The sequence below is a fragment of the Pteropus medius genome, unplaced genomic scaffold, assembly GCF_902729225.1.
Source record: "Pteropus medius unplaced genomic scaffold, Ma_sr-lr_union100, whole genome shotgun sequence".
Lineage (NCBI taxonomy): Eukaryota > Metazoa > Chordata > Mammalia > Chiroptera > Pteropodidae > Pteropus > Pteropus medius.
Genome location: NW_024349803.1, coordinates 18,697,662 through 18,715,351, shown reverse-complemented (window position 1 = coordinate 18,715,351; position 17,690 = coordinate 18,697,662). Strand labels below are relative to the sequence as shown.

Sequence of the window (17,690 nt, the reverse complement as noted above, 5' to 3'; positions counted from 1 at the left end):
TTTCATGCTCCCAAAATGGGGCATAAAGTGGTCGTATTCGACATTTCCGTCATCAGAGGCTTGTGGGAAACCCGTGTCAAGAAGCACAAAGCTTGGCAGAAGAAGGAGGCGGAAAGGCTCGAGAAAAGTGCCTTGGAAAAGTACGTGATTTTTCTGTACTTGCTTGTAGCTTCTTGAGAGAAAGGGACCAGGACAGGTGAGCTTTGAGGTGTGCAGGGGGTTGCTTCCGGGATTCCTCACTGTCAGTGACACCTGCTCAGTGGACTTCAGAACCTTCGCGCTGTCAGAACGAACATTCGATTCCTATAAAGTAACACCCAGAGCTGTAAGATCCCACATGCATCCTGGGCACCATGCTAGGCACGGAGGGGACAGTGATGACATGATAAATTCCTCTACGGCTAGTTCCGTAGATGACGGCTTAGCTCACTCCCTGGGCTGCTGCCGCCCTCCATGCCTGTGTGAGCACGTGATGGCTGTTTGGTCATACACTCCAGCCTCCACCCGTGAGCTGAATGCGAGATAAGGTTCGCCGTGGTGATGCCATTTTTTTTCAGATTGCAATGATGAAATTGGACTACTCTTATGTAAACTCATGAAGTACGAGTCAAAGAGAGTTATTGTGTAGATGAAAACTACTAAGTCGAGTGCTTTGGAAAATCTACATTTGTGATAAATATGAACGACAATTGAATTAACACCGTACTGACGAAAGCAGGACAAGGGAGAAAGGTTGCCAGGTGTGTCTGTAATTTTCATTCCCTGTGAAGAAATTGAACCTGGAACTCTTGGATGGTGCATTATGGGTGTGGTTTATTTACAAAAGGCAGAATGGGACTTTCTTCATTCTCGAAGAAAGTCCATGACCCTATATCAAGTTGGCAAATGGTGATACATTTCTATGTTTTAAGTTAAAAACAAAATGTGTAAGGTGCAAATGGCTCTTTATTTTTGGTTCTCCACTCTTATGAACTATTTGGATCGAACAAATACCTGTTCTGATCATGCTTGATAATTAAGCTGCTACTGTGGGCATCCAAATGGTTATCATTGTCCCCAATTTGAAGACAAGGAAATTGGGACCTGAGTAACTTGCCCAAGTTGGGACGGTCAGCGAATAGAGGGTTTGGCCAAGCCTAGAACTTCTTTTCACCTGCTACTTAGCATCGATACAGCTTCGGGCCATGCGCAGACCAGGGCTGCATGTACAGCCTGGTTCTAAAATTGCTCCCTTCTAGAAGCCCTGCATCCTGCCTGCCTCCAAGTTCCTGAGCATGGAATGCACCAAATTCCTGTCAAAGGCTGGCTACCTATTTTGGGATAAGGAATGTGTCTGATAGGTTCGATTGAAAACGACCACGAATCTTGTTTCTATACCGCACAGAATATTAGCCTGTTCAAGGCTCCAAGCAGATATCGAATCCCTAAATGGAAGGACTCCTGGATTCAAAGTACCGGGTTTAGCCCATCACGTGCTAAACACTGTTCCGACGACTTAATTGGCATCCAGAGGCAGCAAAACGTGGTCCACAGTCATCATCGAGCTCATGATCAAGTTGGGGGGATAAGGAACAAATGTGGAAAATTATGAAATGATAGGTCAGAAAATTAGCAACAAGAAGGGACTGAGGGGAAGAGTCCTGAGCCAGCTCCGGTGTCTGAGTGGACCTGGAGTTCACGAATACCAGGTTCACCTACGGAGGTGAAATTTCCCAAGGTGGCTGACGGATGACCTTCTAAAGTCGGGTATTTCATAAACTGGGGCTGCCTACACATACCTACCCAAACGTTCTTGAAAGATCGGCAAATTCTCGTGGCCTTGCATTTTCAAAAAACTTGGGTTGGCACCACATGCTCTCCAAGGAAATTGTAATTAGTCAAATGCACAGGTAATTCGGGGAGGAAATTTGGCCGGGAATTCCTTTCGACTCGCCTCCTCTACTTTTTTAGTCAAGTTGCTAATATTTCACAGCTCTCGGGGTTTAAGGGTTTCTTCTACATTCCTCACCGCGGAGGAAACAAGAAAGGGGAGCTGGGCAAAAGCGGGGGGCGCGGGAAATCGCGGGCCGCGCGAAGGACCGCACCCAAGCCCGCACCCAGGCGGCCTTCTCCAGATGGGGGATGGCGATGACCCGGACAGTAACTGCGGCCTCTGCTGGGCGTTCTAGGATAAAGCAGGAGTGGGACTTCGTGGCGGAGTGCCGAAAGAAAGGCGTCCCCCAGGCCGTGTACTGTAAGAATGGCTTCGTAGACACGAGCGCGAGGCTTCTGGAAAAGATCGAAAGGAATTCTCTCCTAAAGCAGAGTCCACTTTCCAAGGAGAGAGACAAACGGAGCAGCGCGTTTGTGTTTGAACTTTCCGGGGAGCACTGGCAGGTGAGTCCACGTGTATCCTGTACCTGCAGCCGGCGGACGCTGCGTGCAGCGCGGCGGTTGGTGTCCGCTGCCCAGGTGAGCTCACGGCCTTGACCGTGGCCGCGTGAGCGCTCCCGCTTGAGGGGATCTGCTCCGACCCGGGTCTTCTCGTCTCCGCCTCCGTGCAAGGCAGCGGAGTCCTGGGAAGAGCAGCGGGGTCCTCTTGGATCCCCTCCCAGGCTGGATGCAGGATGCACAGCCTTGAAAATGCTTCGAGCTGCTGCCTTTCCTCCAGACATTTAAAATACACGCTTGCCCACACCCCTCTTTTTTAAAACCAGTGGAGCCTTTCACTAAGCTAACTCCCCGCAGTGGGTGGTGACTTTGCTGACCTGTCACCGGGTGTGGAGCAGCAGCAGAATTTCCTCAGACAGCTAGCCGGGTTTCCTGAGGTCCTGAGGTCAGGACCAAGGTGTCCCCGCGTTCTTTCCCCAAGTGCTCACAGGTACTTTCTGCGCTTGCTCCCCTCAACCTGCTGCTTTGCTTGGAGAGGCATGTCCAGGGTTGCCCGTGACCTGCCCCCTCCAGGTCGGGGTGGCATCTGGGTGTGCCACAGGTGGGCGAACTCAGGCTATTGTCTGTTTCGGTGTGACAAGGTTCTCTGGGACTTGCCCTCCATCTCTGTGGAGCCTGGGGTCAGCTCCCTTGTGGCCCAGCTCTTCATTTGTCTCAGCTGCAGGACGACACCACCCGGTGTGCTGTGGGGTTGCAGTCAGATCAGGAGGGGCCAGGGTGGTTTGTCCAGGGCTGGGTGCCAGGCTGGGTGCCAGGGGCGGTTGCACAGGGCCCTGTGCTTGGTCGAATGCTCTGCTGTCACTGTCTTGAAATTCTTAATAATTTTTAGGAAGGGGCCTGCATTTTCATTTTACACTAAGTGACTCATTTCAACGTCTTTGAATTTTGGTTTCCTCTTTCAACGGGTCTGAGCAATGCCCACTCTGCTTATCTTACGGGACTAATGTGAAATCATATTCGAGGTGAAAATTCTTTTATAAGTTAAAAGTTCAACCTGTGTATCCAATAGCAATGATCATAAAGCACATCATAAGTACCGACTGTCAAGCAAAAGGGTCACCGGACTTTCTGACTGCCACCTCCGCCCTCCCCACGCCCCCGCCCCTCGCCCGAGTCTGCCCCCCCTCCCCCGCCCGGGTCTGCTGTGGTCAGCCCCAAGGTCAGGGGACGCACGTGCTGTCCTCATCTTTGTTCCAACCCTGCAGTGCTAAGCGCACCTTGCTTGCAGAGAGGGCTCCTAAACACGTGGAGAACTGAATCTCTTCAGCAGAACAAACAGCCCCCCTCAAGTACTTTTCGGCACCGTTACAATTTTACCCCAAAACACTTGAGTGAGGGGAGGCCTTGGGGACTTTTGCCTTCCTCTCTGTCACTTCAGAAGCGAAGGCCCAGGGAGGTGGTGAGCTCGGCCGGTGGCGGAATCCTCGCTGTCGATCTGGAGCTCGTTCCCTCCTATAGGCTCATAAAAACGTCGAGAAATTTGGCCCAGGAATATTAGATGTTTAGCAAGTGTTTTTAAAGGCAACTACAGAGAAAGGGAAATGCAGCACAAATTTAAAAATCTAATACGTGGACAGATTTTATTTTTAGAAGATGTTCAATTGGTATGTTCTGAGTAAGATATGTCATGGTTATGGGCGTGAGCCTGGTCATCTGTGTTCACTAGGCGTTCGATTTTAATGACATCATGAACTCGCGGCATTTTTAAAATCAGGCTAATCGGTTACTGTGGGATTAACGACAACTGCAGACAGCGTCTCTGCTTTCTTTTTGAAATGGCTGGAGAGCTGACAGTTAAGACTAACGTTCTCGCTTCTGGTTTTTTAAAATAAACACAAGATTTGCCTTGGCTTTGCGCTCGCTGCCGCTCACCTCTGCCATTTCGAGGACCTAGTGCTGATTGCTGTGATTCACCTATTTCAGGAGCTCCCAGATTCGTTGAAGGAGCAGACACACCTGGAAGAATGGCACATAAACAATACCCTGATTCGAATCATTCCTACCTATATTGAGTTGTTTGAAGCGATGAGAATTCTGGATCTGCAAAAAAACCAAATCTCCCATCTTCCGGCTGAAATTGGTATGTTACTCAGCAGGAGCCTTCGGGGCTCTGGTCTGGAGGGCAGGTGATGCTGTGAGAACTGCTTCCTCCTCCTCCTGCCCCCGGAAATTGCCGGGCAGGGCGGTCTCCTGTGTTTCCAGAGCTGCTAGTCCGTGTCCCCGCAGTGTCCCCTTCAGGTGGCGATGCCACCATCTCACCTGCGTAACTCAGCACATACAGGCATTTGCCAGTTGCTCAGACACTAGAGGTCTCACGAGTAAGCAATGCCGTGTTTAGAAGCTTATCGTTCATTTTCTTTCAGCTGTAGAAATAGCCTCTGACGAACAGCCGCCTTGCTTGCTGCTTACTAGAAAATGAAAGAAATTTAATGCTCACAGTTCTAGAGGCCAGAAGCCCGAGACCAGGGCGCCAGCATGGTTGGGCGACGGCCCTTTTCTGGGTTGCAGACTTTTAGAATCCTCGCATGGCTGTGGAACCCCCTACAGTGGTCATGGGCCCCTTAGTCCTCTCCAGAAGAGAAACAGTCTGTATTGTGTATTAGCCCCATGACCACTGTTGCCTAGACTGCTGTACCGACTAGGAGGCTCGCAGTGTGTACCAGGGCACGTCAGAAGGACCGCTGACGTCACAGCATTACCATTATCTCCCAACGAATGATGAGACCAACAAAACAGACTCAGAAATGGTCCTGCCTTCAATATACCGTCTTCTCTTTCTCATCTATAAAATGGCAAGAAATTTGTATGTCGACTGCCTACTCTGCAGCAGTAAACAAAAATGTTGGTTTCCGAATTTTAAAAAATTAGGGTAAGAGCGCTAAAGTGTTCAATGCCTTAGAACATTTATGATATGTTTTTTTGGAATATTAACGATATTTGCTCTTGTGCTAGTTTTTGGTTTGGAACTGGCTACGTATTTATTCAGTCGAGACAGAATTGGAATGCAGTGTTTCTCCATCAATACAATTATTCTTAGCATGTGCACTTCCTGCCTGTGAAAGGGACTTTAATTTTTTAAAGCATAGTCTTTAAAAAGCAATTAATTCAGTCAATGTAAATTTGAAGCCAAAGATAAATGAATTCCATGCAGTCTATAAATGGTCTACTTGCTTGAATCATTCCACAGGTACATAAAGCTTTGTGCACATTCTGGTACCTAGCTCACTTCTCGTTAGAGCCCACCAACGGGCCGTATCTGGTCTTCGTGCTTCCTGGGGGCTGTACCACATCCAAGGCTTTGCCTGTTATTTCAATCATCATCTAATTGCGAAAGGGTTTGCACTCTGTGGCGCTGGCACCTGACCCAAGCTTTTTGGAGGACAAATCACCTGCAATCACCTCCCCTATAGTTTCAAGAAGGGCTAAACAGGTAAAGAGTAAGCGAAAAAAAATGCTCTGATCAAGGACCAAAAGGCTCAGGATAAATGATGAGCAGACGTTTAATAGGAAATGCTTAAAAAACAAATATAAAATTATGTTTAATACCGTCCCCGCCATCATGTATACAAACGTTTTACATCTTTTTTTGTGGTGTTGTTCTTAGTAGACCTTAAAGGACCGACACTGTGGATGTTAATTTTTTCTTTCTTTCTTTCTTTTTTTTTTTCTGATGACAGGCCGTTTGAAGAAACTGAGAGAACTCAATGTGAGTTTCAACCATCTGAGGAGCATTCCTCCGGAACTGGGAGACTGTGAAAATCTAGAGAAACTGGATTGTTCTGGAAATCTAGAATTAACCGAGCTCCCCTTTGAAGTAAGAAAGTACACATTTTTGCCCTATGATTTACGACATGGAATGGCCTATAATATGGGGAAGAAATTTTAAAAGATGAAGTTTGTCTCTATTATATCACATTTTCCTGACATTTCAATCACCCTTTACCAGCTATTATAAGGTCTTTAAAGTGTTCTTACACCAGGCCAGGACCTGAATTTAAGTTCAGAAATGCCATCAAAGGAAAACTAGGCAAAAAGTCCTATTTTCACATAAGATATTTTTATTTCGCATAAGAGATTTTATTTCACATATTTATTAAATAAAAACTCAGTATATGATGCCTGTTGGCTGTAATGCAGATCCTGATTTATTTGTCCACAATGGTGAAATAAATTGGAAACAGCTGGGAATAAATAAGGAGGGTAAAATTTAAAAAAAGTTTTATATACTCTTACCAAAACTTGTAGATAACTAAAGTAGTCCTACAGATGGGATTTAAGAAGTCCATTAATTAAAAAATATTCGTTAGTTCCTTTTGGTCTGTATTCATTGGAGAAATGATTTAAAGTTATTGTCTGATAAAATCGAGCAGATGAAAACGAACAGGTTTTATTGCCGCATAAAACTCAAGGAGAGAGATAAAGACCACGGTCTTCTGGTAATGAACAGGCTAAAACTAGTGTTGCTGGGGAGGTTCTGACAAGGCCTTGGCCGCTGCCCGTAGTCCTAGAAGGGGTGCTCATCTCCTTTCCTGAAACTCCTAGGCGAGAGGAAGTGGTTGCTTCTACTCTCAGCATCCATCTCGCCCCAGGAAATGCCAGATGGTGGTCCCAGTGAGAGGCACAGCCAGTCAGGATTCCCTAAACAAGTGTCAGTCCCCAGTCTTCCCCAGTTAGAAAGTGACTCTATCTTCTTTCAGACATTCAGACTGGAAGTAAGCCAGGTCATCTGTGACCGCTCTTGCTCGCCCCCCACGTCCACTCCGTAAGTCAGCCCTGCCGAGCAGCCTCCAGAGCCTGTTCAGTATCTGACCACTGCCCCACACCTTTCCACCAACAGCCTAGTCCAGGCCCGTGTTGTCTGTCATCTGGACTGGGACAACAGCCTAGGCTGGTCTCTTTGTACTTCTCGTACACCCCCACCCCCGCCTTTATTGAGATATAATTTATATACCGTAAAATTCACCTGTTATAAATACACATTGCACCCATTCAGTTTTAGGATATTTCCATCACCCCTAAGAATTCCGTCTTGCCCATCTACTGTGTAAAATTGCATCGCTTTTCTGTAAAAGCATCAGCTCCTCAAGGGCAACCACCACGGGCTGTTTATCTCAGCACCCCCGACATGTCGCACAGTGGTCCAAAATACATTCCGTCTTGATCTGTTTTGCAAATATTCATAGAAATGTCTTTGGGAAGAAACGTCAGTCTAAAAATTATTAGACGAGCTTCATTCCTACTCTTACAAAAGTGATTAGAATATTTTGTTGTTCCTTTCTAGTTAAGTAATCTGAAGCAAGTCACATTCGTAGATATCTCAGCGAACAAGTTTTCCAGTGTCCCGATCTGTGTCCTCAGGATGTCTAATTTGCAGTGGTTGGATATCAGCAACAATAACCTGAATGACCTGCCACAAGATATAGACAGGTAGCTACTTGCATTCTGAAGGTGAGGTGTATGAATTAGTTACCAACGTCTTAAACACGGGTACCGCTTTAAGCATGCAGAACACATGAATGTTCTTTGAAGTCAATGAATTTGCCGGAGTTCATTGTTTCTAGGAAATGTGTTTGGGTCTTTAAATAATGAGACAATTTCCAGTCCACATCATACATATATGTGGATATATATGTGCATTTGAACACATCTTCATTTTCTTCGGTTCCCAGTAGAATGGCATCATTAACTTGCCTTTACTCCATAGAAGGAGAAGGTAAAAATATTATTATACGTGGAATAGAAACCTATCACTCCTTGTTTAAAATGTCATCGAGGATAATTTTAATTAGTTTAATTGATTTCTTATACATAATCTTTCAAAAAAAATTGATATACTTAGAAAGATTTTCAAATTATATCTTTATAGCTATTTCTTGTTTAAAAATAGCTATTACACTGAATCATGTAAGATTCATTCATTCATTCATTCCACCGATATAGGCAGGTCTGGAGACTGGGCTGGGTTTGAAGTGAATGAAACAAAATCTCTGGCTTCTACGAATCCACAGTCTTCTTTACGGAGCAGCATAAGTAAGCTGTCATGACACAGACGGCAAAAATGGCTTAGTCCCCATCCCCGAAGGCCATCTCGATGACCTTTTTCTTCTCCTGGTACACATGACGCGTATCGGTGCTTTCTGGGTTTGTGAGACTAAATGGGAATTGTTTAGCTTGAAACACAAAGAGAACTTTGCGAAACGTGTGTGGGGTCAGTGAGATTTTGCAAATGAATGAAAGAAAAAACTGGAGTGAGGGATCATCGAGTTAGAATCAAATGGAAAACAGAACAGAACATATTTGGAACATAGTTTACTTGTTTTCTTTTCAATCTGCAGATTTCCTCTAATTTTAAAGTTAGAAAATAGGATGAGAAAAAAAATTAATGAGAGAGGACTAACTGTGCTTTCAAGACATACGAAAGGAAATATGTTGCCGAAATTTGTTTATTTTCACTCCAACTCTAGTATGATTTCTTTCCCAGGCCCTATCCCCCTGGGAGTGAGGCAGACCCTGGAGGAATTTATCGATATCTTAGGCCCCATCGCAGCCTAGTGTATATTACGCAATTTGTTTTTATGCTGCTGCTATATCTTTGTCTTCGGTTGGCAATGAAATCAATTAAAACTTTTAAAAAAAGAACCAAATCGTGTCGCCTGGCACGGCACGGTTTATGTATTTAAATTTTATTTCGATTTATTTAAATCTTTAAATTTTAAAATTTGCCGATTCTCACAAGGGTCATGTATAAAAAACTAAGTAGGAATTTCCTGCGAGAACTTTTTCATAATTCACTCTGGTTTTCTGAGCTGCGAAGCTACGTCCTTGTGTTCTAAGCCCCTTTCTGTCTCCTTAGGCTGGAGGAACTGCAGACCTTTCTCTTGTACAAGAACAAGCTGACCTATCTTCCTTACGAGTTGCTTAACCTGAAGAAGCTCAGCTTGTTGGTGGTCAGCGGGGACCGTTTGGTGGAGCTCCCGACTGCCCTTTGTGACTCATCCACACCTTTAAAGTGAGTAGACCCGAGATCCTAGTAGAGACACATATGGACACAAGGTTAGGAGCCAGGGGCGTCTGGAGCCTGGGCACTTGTCTCAAGAACCGGCTTTAGATGGTTCTCTGAGACCCTCACCCCGGTTCACAGGAATTCTGATGCCTTTTTACAGGACTTTGAAGTTTTTGGTCAATGACATGGGGAGCTAGAGCTGGATGAAAAGATCATAAAGATGTGTTTTCTTCCAAAAATTATACTTCAGTGTAATAGGATTCCGATGACAACTCCAGCGGGATTTCTTTTTTGGAACTTGAAAAACTGATTTGGAAGTATATCTGAAAGGCAGAAAGCTAAGAAGAGCAATGATAATTTTGAAAAACGAGAGTAATGTGATGGAATTTGCCTTACCAAGATGTATTTCAAAGGTGTAATGAACAAGATGATGCAGTACCAGGCAGTGATTTGTAGATAAATTTTTAGGTAGTCCTGAAATCAACCCTAAGACACGATGCAGGAATTTTCATAAACCGGTGGAGAAGGTACGAATGACCTAACACTCCGTTGAGGAACTCGGCTAGAGAAAGGTAAAGACAGTTTTTCTCTTTATAGCATAAGAAGCTTTATAGTACACAGCTACATATATCTATAATATATATATACTATATACATAACATACATATATAGCATATAGTATATAACATATATACTATATAACATATAGCAAGATAGCTAGATAAAGGCACAGATTAAATACAAAAAAGGAAACAGTAAAAAGAATAAGAAACGCCATGTTGATGATGGTGGGTTGACCATGCATTGAACAGTTCTTGAGTCCCCATTAAACTGAGGAAAAAATTAAAAAAAGTCTAAACCCACAGTGATGGTGAAACGGAGGAAGGCCTTCACTCAGCGCGAGATCTCAGCACATTTACGGGTGATCCACAGTAGATGGGGCAGTGGTGACTGATGAAAAGAAGATGAAATAAGCTGATGCTCAGAGGAAAAAAAAACCAAACAAAAAAACCCAGAAATGAGCCTGTGAGCCCTGAAGAGCTCTGGAGAAACTCGATGGTCAGAAATGTCAGGTCCAGGGAGATGTGGACTGGGTCCTGTTGCTAAAAACGGAAGGAAAAACGGAAAATTTCATATAAACGGGTGATCCCCACCCTCGACTCTCTGCCTTGGTTCCATCAGGCAGACAGCTCAGCAAAAGCCTGAGGTGTCCTCTGGGCTGGCCTTGAGGGAAAGACCCTGGGGTTTTGTGTTTGGAGATTCCCCAGGGGACTGGCTTGCTGCCTGAAGACTGGTCACCCACCATGAGGCTGGCCCCTGGGCAAACGCTGGCTGCAATATGTAGATGGCCAGCCAACGTTTTGCTGCCTCATTCTCAAATATAAAAGCCTCACCGAACCTTACCAGGGGATTGTCATGAAAATGTAAATATTGTGTATTGATTTTCAATTTTAGAATCAAACCGCAGGCAAGAGAGAAAAGCCAAATATGGTTACAGATCAGAATGCGGGCGGCCTTGACATCATGTCAGCGTGAAAGGACATGGTATCTGTGATGTGCTTTCAAATGCCTCAGAAAAAGAGGTGGCTTGGAGGTGGATAGAGGGCGGCAGAGACGGTGGCTCCGTGATGGTGAGGGGCAGGCACAGGGGTGTTCGCTGGGAAATGTTTTCAACTTGCCTGAGGGTTTGAAAAATTTCCTCATGAAATGTTGAAAAAGTAAAGGTGTAGGTCACAAACATGGGAGGTGGGAAGGTTGGAGAACTGAAGAGAAGAAAAGGAACATCTCCGCTCGATTTGAATAACGTCGAAGGATTTGTTCTGCCGTAAAAGATATTGCGAACGGTTAAGTTACAACGGTGACTGACGAGGAAGGAGATCGCCTGTGGGACGGAGAGTAATAAAGAGATCGGAGGAGAGACGACTGCTTTGAATAAAAGGTTCACTGCTGTTTTCAGATCTTAAACTATGTGCAGTGATTACTTTGATAAAAAAATTGAAGAATGATAAAATAGAGGCCTTTTTTTGGGATATGGAGGGACGATGACAATTCAATGAAAGAGACTGCAGAGGAGAAGTTGAATAGGTCTGTGCACATTAGAATGAAAACTTCTTTGCTTTCTTCATAGTTAGGCATTAAATAAAAATAAAAGGAAAACGAAGTGGGAAATACGTATGCTAAAATATGGCAGATACATGTGGATACGCCGTGTACATATGTACGTCTTCTACAAGCAGTTAGAATCATGCTAACACCCAAGACAGCGTGATCTACAATTGCAACCAAAGACTATTTGAGGGATTTCCTATTTTGCATCGAAATGACCATATTATTATTGTTCATATCGAAATACCTTTCGACATTGTGAAGGCGGTAGGCCAAATGCCATTTTAGTTTCTCTCCTTTAGTTTCTTTTTTGGTAGCTGTAGTCCATCGTCTAAACACCTCTTTTATGGGGATTTTATCCGAGTCCTTTATAATTAAGCCACCACATTTTGGGGTTGACGTCTCTAACTGGGAGTAATATCCAACACAGTGAGACATCACACAGCTTTAAGGCTCTCGCTGAGACGAAGCACTGCTGTCCACCTCTGGGCCTCCTGCTCGCTGCCCTCTGTGGCTAAGTAGCTCTCATTTCCCTCAGGACGGTCTCTGCCTTAAGGCAGTTTCCATAATCCTAGTGGATTATTAGAAATCCACTGGTGACTCCAATTTTATATGGTCAACTGTGATTTTCAAGTAAGAATTTGGGATTTAGGACCACAAACGTCGACCTCCTGATGAGGCAGGACAGGGCAAATTTCCCTGAGTAGGGGCAGATCACTGAGAGCAGGTTCTCTGGTGGAGAGTGTAGAAAGAATTCAACACACACGCCAAAGTCCAAGTCAAAAGGAAAGTTTCTTAGAGAAGAGGTGACACCCCACAGAGAGAGTGTGGTCTCCTCTCAGAGGCAGAGTGAGAACCTAGAGAGATGAGGACAGTGAGAAAGAGTGAAGGCCCTGAGGGGACCCTGAGTGATCAGGGAATTCGTTTATATGTCATTCTTTAGTTCCTGTGAGCTACAGTTTAAAGACTTTGTTTACCCATTTCCTTTGATACGGACATACAGTGAGGAAGGGGAAGGGGAGGAGTATGGAGACTGGAAAGGTACAAATATGCAGAGCGAAAGGCCTGCTGGCGGTTCTCAGCCTTTAATCCTTAGATTCCCCTGGCTTTTGCCATACGGAATGAATGATTTTATTTTGGGCAGCTGGTAGGGCTGCTGCTTAAAGACACTGTTTTTCCTGTTTTCTCTTCAGGGGGTGTAGGGAAACAGGTTGTCAGCAATCCCAGTAGAAATCTTTTGTTCTGCAGGTGTCCTAGTGGGCTGGCTGCAGAGCTGATCAGCATATTTGCAGTCTCTGAATGTAGCTCGATTTCATATTTTAAGTCTCTTGCCTCTTCCCTACATTACTATGAGAGGACTTTTGCAGTTAAAAATGCACTGGTAGGGAAAAAATGCACAGGTGCAAATGTGATATTGTCCATATTTTCTTGAATAGATTTGTAAGCCTTATGGACAATCCTATCGAGAATACCAAGTGCCAAGATGGTGATAAAATGATGGAAAGTGAACAAGATCGTCAACACTTTGATAAAGAATTTATGAAAGCCTATATTGAAGATCTTAAAGAAAGAGGTAGGTTACTCACAGTGAAAAGTATTTAAAATGAGTGTACAGAATTCCATTAACTCATGCAACATTTATTGATCTAAGTCGAATTGACAAAAAGTGAATTGGTTAGGGGCGGGTTACTTTGTAAATTGTTTTTTCACTTACCAAAAAAAAAAAGAAAAAAAAAGATACGTTTCCTTAAAACATCTGATTTTCCTAGTACATGTGAATGCTTGATATGTCAAGTACTTGACAGAGAAACATACACTTAAAATGTGAGGGCCGCATTCCCAATGGTACATGAGTTTTTAACTAAATGATAGTGACAAAAATGCATTCGGGTTGATAGGAAAACGAGATTCCATTTCAAAGTCCATTTAAATCCAACTTTAGGAAAAGTCACCTCTTATGTAAATTGAGGTACACCTGTATCAAATCACAAAGGGGAAAAACACAAGATGATGGCAGATTAGTAAACAGACCCATTTAATTTTGGTTTCCCATGGGGTGATGATAATACTGAGGAGCATGAGGGGGCGGGGTCACAGTGCCACAGGAGCAGAAGACAGGAAGCGTTTTTCCCTGCGGCTCTTTCCAAAGTGTTCCTGAAGGCTTAGGGCTGCGTCCTCCCAACACAGGAATACATAAACAGGAAACCTGTATAAATCGGTCTTTGTTCTTCTAATCGCCACCAGCTTTCTGGGTGTGGATGCCTGAGAGTTATCCCTTATTTTTTTCAGTTCTCTTTTTTTGTAAGCAGTGTTCTCCCTGACAGAAAGATGCTACGCAGGTGGATTTAGGGAGGAGGGGTCCCAGTCCCCATGACTTTGAAAACCACCTGAGATCAGGTTCCCTCAGCCACCCTTGGAAAATATCACGAGCGTGAGCTCACTCCTCCCCCATTAGTAGGTGTCTGAAGACAATCGATCACATTCAGATATTGAGAGATTTCATGACATTAATAAAAAAATACCATTTATTTGGCAAATTAAACTTCTTTCAACTAAATTAAGAAAATGTCTATATAGTTACCTCTGTCCCTAATCTTAAATGCTGAAATATTATGAAATAAATTAGAAATTTACATTAAAAATGAAACAAATAACAGAACCATTTATTTGTCAAAATTTATCTTTGGATTGTATAATTTATCTCTTGTGAAAAACTTTATTGTTGTATTTTCCTAATTTATTTATAATTATATTTTAGTGCTATTATGTAAAAATACAGGAGTTAGAGAAAATAGGTATTAAACTTTGGATCTATTGTGGCCAGTGATAAAATAATTTGCTTTTAAAAATTAACTTTGGTGAGGATAGATTTTGAATTAATTTACTTATTTCTAAATGATTATGATATTTCTATCTTTCATATATTCGTGTTAGGTTGAACCAAATGATATTGCCAATATTCAGCTGGTTTCCACCTACAAAAATGGTGACTTTTTAATAACTCAGCCTATATGTGATTGGGCATACATGCTTTGAATTTTTTAAAGTTTGTCTTCTTTACTTCATCAGGGAGTCTTCCCTCTTTTCCCTCCTTCCCCCTCAGACAAATATCTGAGTCAGTCACAGAGTCCATGGCTATAAGGAAAATAAGATTCAGTGAGTCCACATGGACCTCCAACCTCGTGTGATTCTAGAATGATGAGGAAGTGAAGCCCCTCACCGGTCCTCAGATTTTAGTGAATTTAAGAATCACTTGCGAGCCCCACCCTCAGAGTTTCTGACTCATCAGGTCTGGGGGAAGGCCTGAGAATGTGCATTTCTAATCATTTCCCAGGTGATATTGATGAGAACCATTGGTATAGACCATCCTTTGGCAAAATTGGGCTATGGAGAGAGAGAGAGTACTCAGGAAGAGCAAGACTGAGAAAAGGAGTAATTACTAGGGTCGGAATAGCCCAAACTTTTCTCATAAACTGTGTTCCCATCCACCTGGTACCCATAGTCCCAAGTTCTTGGCCATCTATTTCTACTCTGTCGACTTTCATTGGTTCAGGGTGATACATTTTCCAGGATCCTGATGTAGCTGTCTGAGTTGGTTGGAAAGATTGCAAAAGAACGAGAGTTAATAATTCTATCTTATTTTATCTTATATCTAAATATATCTAAAGTACAACTATATTCGCGATGGTTGACTTAATGATGATTAATGCATTTATCTCTATACTGAAAATATGAAGTGGCAATAATTTGTGTATTGGAATAGGCCTGTAGCTACATTTCGTAATAAAATGGAGAATGATTGAGTTTATTTATTTTTGTTACAGAATCTGTTCCAAGCTATACCACCAAAGTGTCTTTTAGCCTTCAGCTTTGATACCACCCATCAGAAGACTGCAGAAATCTTCCTGTTCTGTGGAGCTGTGAATCTTTGCATTGTGGGTCATGTCATGTGGGCATAATGGCTTGTGCCTAAGGATGAGTCTAGAAACCGTGGTCATAATCGTTAGGAAAAATGATTTTCAAATTTCAAATATATGAATACCTCTCTCTGTGGACTGAAGAATTGATAAATAGGTTTATATATTGATATATAAAGGTTCATTTGCATATACTTCGTTCTAAATAATGTACATTTACTATTTAAGAAAATGTATTATTCAGGAATCAAGGGATAAAGGGATTGTGCAAAGAGCATTTATATTAGACAAGTCAGATGAGAGATTATTTTGTTATTTTGAAGGAGATTTAATGCATTATTTCTCTTACTGAAAATAATTTTCCTTGGGTTGATACAAACTGCTATTTTCATATGTTTTAAGTTAAATTTTGTAAGTGTGGGCTCTCGGGAGAGACTTTAGGCATAATCTGGCCTTGAAGGTAGAAAGAAGGAATAGAATATCTGCCCATGCATTGGGCACCAGACACTCAGGGTATGCCGGCAGCCCTAATGGAGGAAGTGAAGGTCCGGCTTGTCATGGGAAGCCAGCATGGATGATCGTTTTACCTTGAGTCGGCACCTTGGGGGTCCTGGGACCCACCTGAGAGCAGAGAGCAAAGGCAATGTCCTTAGGGACCCTCCTCTAAGATGGCTGCATAGTGTAGCAAGGATGACTAGTCCACGCTGGTTAGGAATCTCTAGCAAGGCATCCCTAGCAAGGCTTCCTCATGGGTACCACAGGAGAACTCTGCCCAAGGCCAAGATGCCAAGATCCAGAGGGAGCTACGAGGCTGTGTTTTGCATGGGCAAAGATGAGGTTCATGACAGGGATTTGGACTTGTACATCACATTGTATGATCTTCTGGGGAAGTTGTACAAATCTCTACTTTTACACCACTGTCTTGGGCTAAAATAAACAGGATTGTGAGTGTGTTGAAGATAAGCTTAACCAAGTAGGCAGGACTATATGTGACTAAGAAGAAAAAAGTACATATGTTTACATATATTTATGTATGAATTGACTCCAATATGGCCTGGCCTGGTGCTGTCCAATAGAACTTTCTGCAGTGACGAAATGTACAGTGATGCGATGTTCTGTGTCTGTGCGTCCCATGTAGTAGCCACCAGATACACGCGCTTCTTGGGCACCTGAATGATGACCAGTGTGACAGAATTTTAAATCTCATTTAAATTTAAATAGCCATTGGTGGCTACCGTATCAGACAGCATGGGTCTAGCCAGTTGGGTTTTTCGGAAGTTAATCTGGGCCAAAGACGAAGGGTGGCTTTTGTTGTCTCTTATCTGAAGAACCAGTCTGTCCCCAGAGGCATGCATTTAAAAAGGGTTGCTATTGACACCCTAATATTTGGTCTCGATGGGCCTAATCATAATTCCAAATATTTTACCCTTGACACATGTAAAATAGGAAGAGCATTCTAAAACCACAGTACAGGATCACTTCAACTTAAAGACAAACTCTGAGAGGTAGATTAAGAGATAAGAAAGAGTAGGAAAAATTACTTTAATCGAACCTTAAACAATTGTATTTTTCTTTTAATTCTTAAGCAATGTAATTCAAATTCATTAGTTGTACTACTAGAATAATTTTGGAATTTTATTTCATGCCAAGGTTATGCTATATAGAGTCAAATGGAAAATATAATGCAAACGGGGAGATAGGGGCTCTCACGCACATTGTCCATAACGTATGTAAATTTTGTTTCAATAAAACCAGTCTTTTGTGCAAAAACCTTGTTCTCGGTGTTATGTTTATTTGAAGTTCCAGTTCATCTTTATCATCTTTACCTTGATTGTGAAATTCACCAGAGGTTAGGGGTGAGAGGCAAAGAGGACCCAAGGCTGAGCTCGCATCGGCAGAGGCAGAATCGTGGCTTTGAAGGAAGAATGGACATATCCTGTGGTTGGGATTCCAGGGTTTAGTAATCAGCTGCTTCACTGCCGTCTAGTTTCAGCTGTGACCAGTTGACCCCAGGTAGCTCCTACACCCCCGGTGCAAGCGTCGACTGGGTCCAAAATAAGCCCTGGGGTTCCCGTTTATAGAATGTTTATTTTTGTGACTTTCTGAACATAATTGTGTGAACTTCTGAAGGAGCTGATGGCCTTTGATATGCCTCTGCACTAAGTTACCAGAGTTGACCCCACCGCATTTGCCTGTTCGTCTGCTGACTTGAAATATTTGGTTTCAGAGGCCTC

General features: G+C 43.1%; 1 protein-coding gene across 1 annotated transcript; it reads left to right on the top strand.

Annotated features, from left to right (window-relative positions):
* Nucleotides 1-15,570, top strand: LRRC2 (leucine rich repeat containing 2). Its single transcript, XM_039836846.1, has 8 exons — nucleotides 1-140; nucleotides 2,169-2,376; nucleotides 4,354-4,510; nucleotides 6,108-6,244; nucleotides 7,712-7,857; nucleotides 9,284-9,439; nucleotides 12,976-13,112; nucleotides 15,364-15,570. Exons 1-8 carry the CDS (start codon nucleotides 16-18, stop codon nucleotides 15,411-15,413), a joined length of 1,116 nt encoding a protein of 371 aa, XP_039692780.1. The 5' UTR covers nucleotides 1-15; the 3' UTR covers nucleotides 15,414-15,570.
* The last annotated feature ends 2,120 nt before the right edge of the window (nucleotides 15,571-17,690 follow it).

Excerpts from the sequence above, each read along its gene's own strand:
- LRRC2 (XM_039836846.1), top strand. The coding sequence starts at position 16 with ATGGGGCATAAAGTGGTCGTATTCGACATTTCCGTCATCAGAGGCTTG. Across the intron at positions 4,511-6,107 it reads CCATCTTCCGGCTGAAATTG|GCCGTTTGAAGAAACTGAGA; the intron begins GTATGTTACTCA and ends TTCTGATGACAG. Across the intron at positions 13,113-15,363 it reads TGAAGATCTTAAAGAAAGAG|AATCTGTTCCAAGCTATACC; the intron begins GTAGGTTACTCA and ends TTTTTGTTACAG.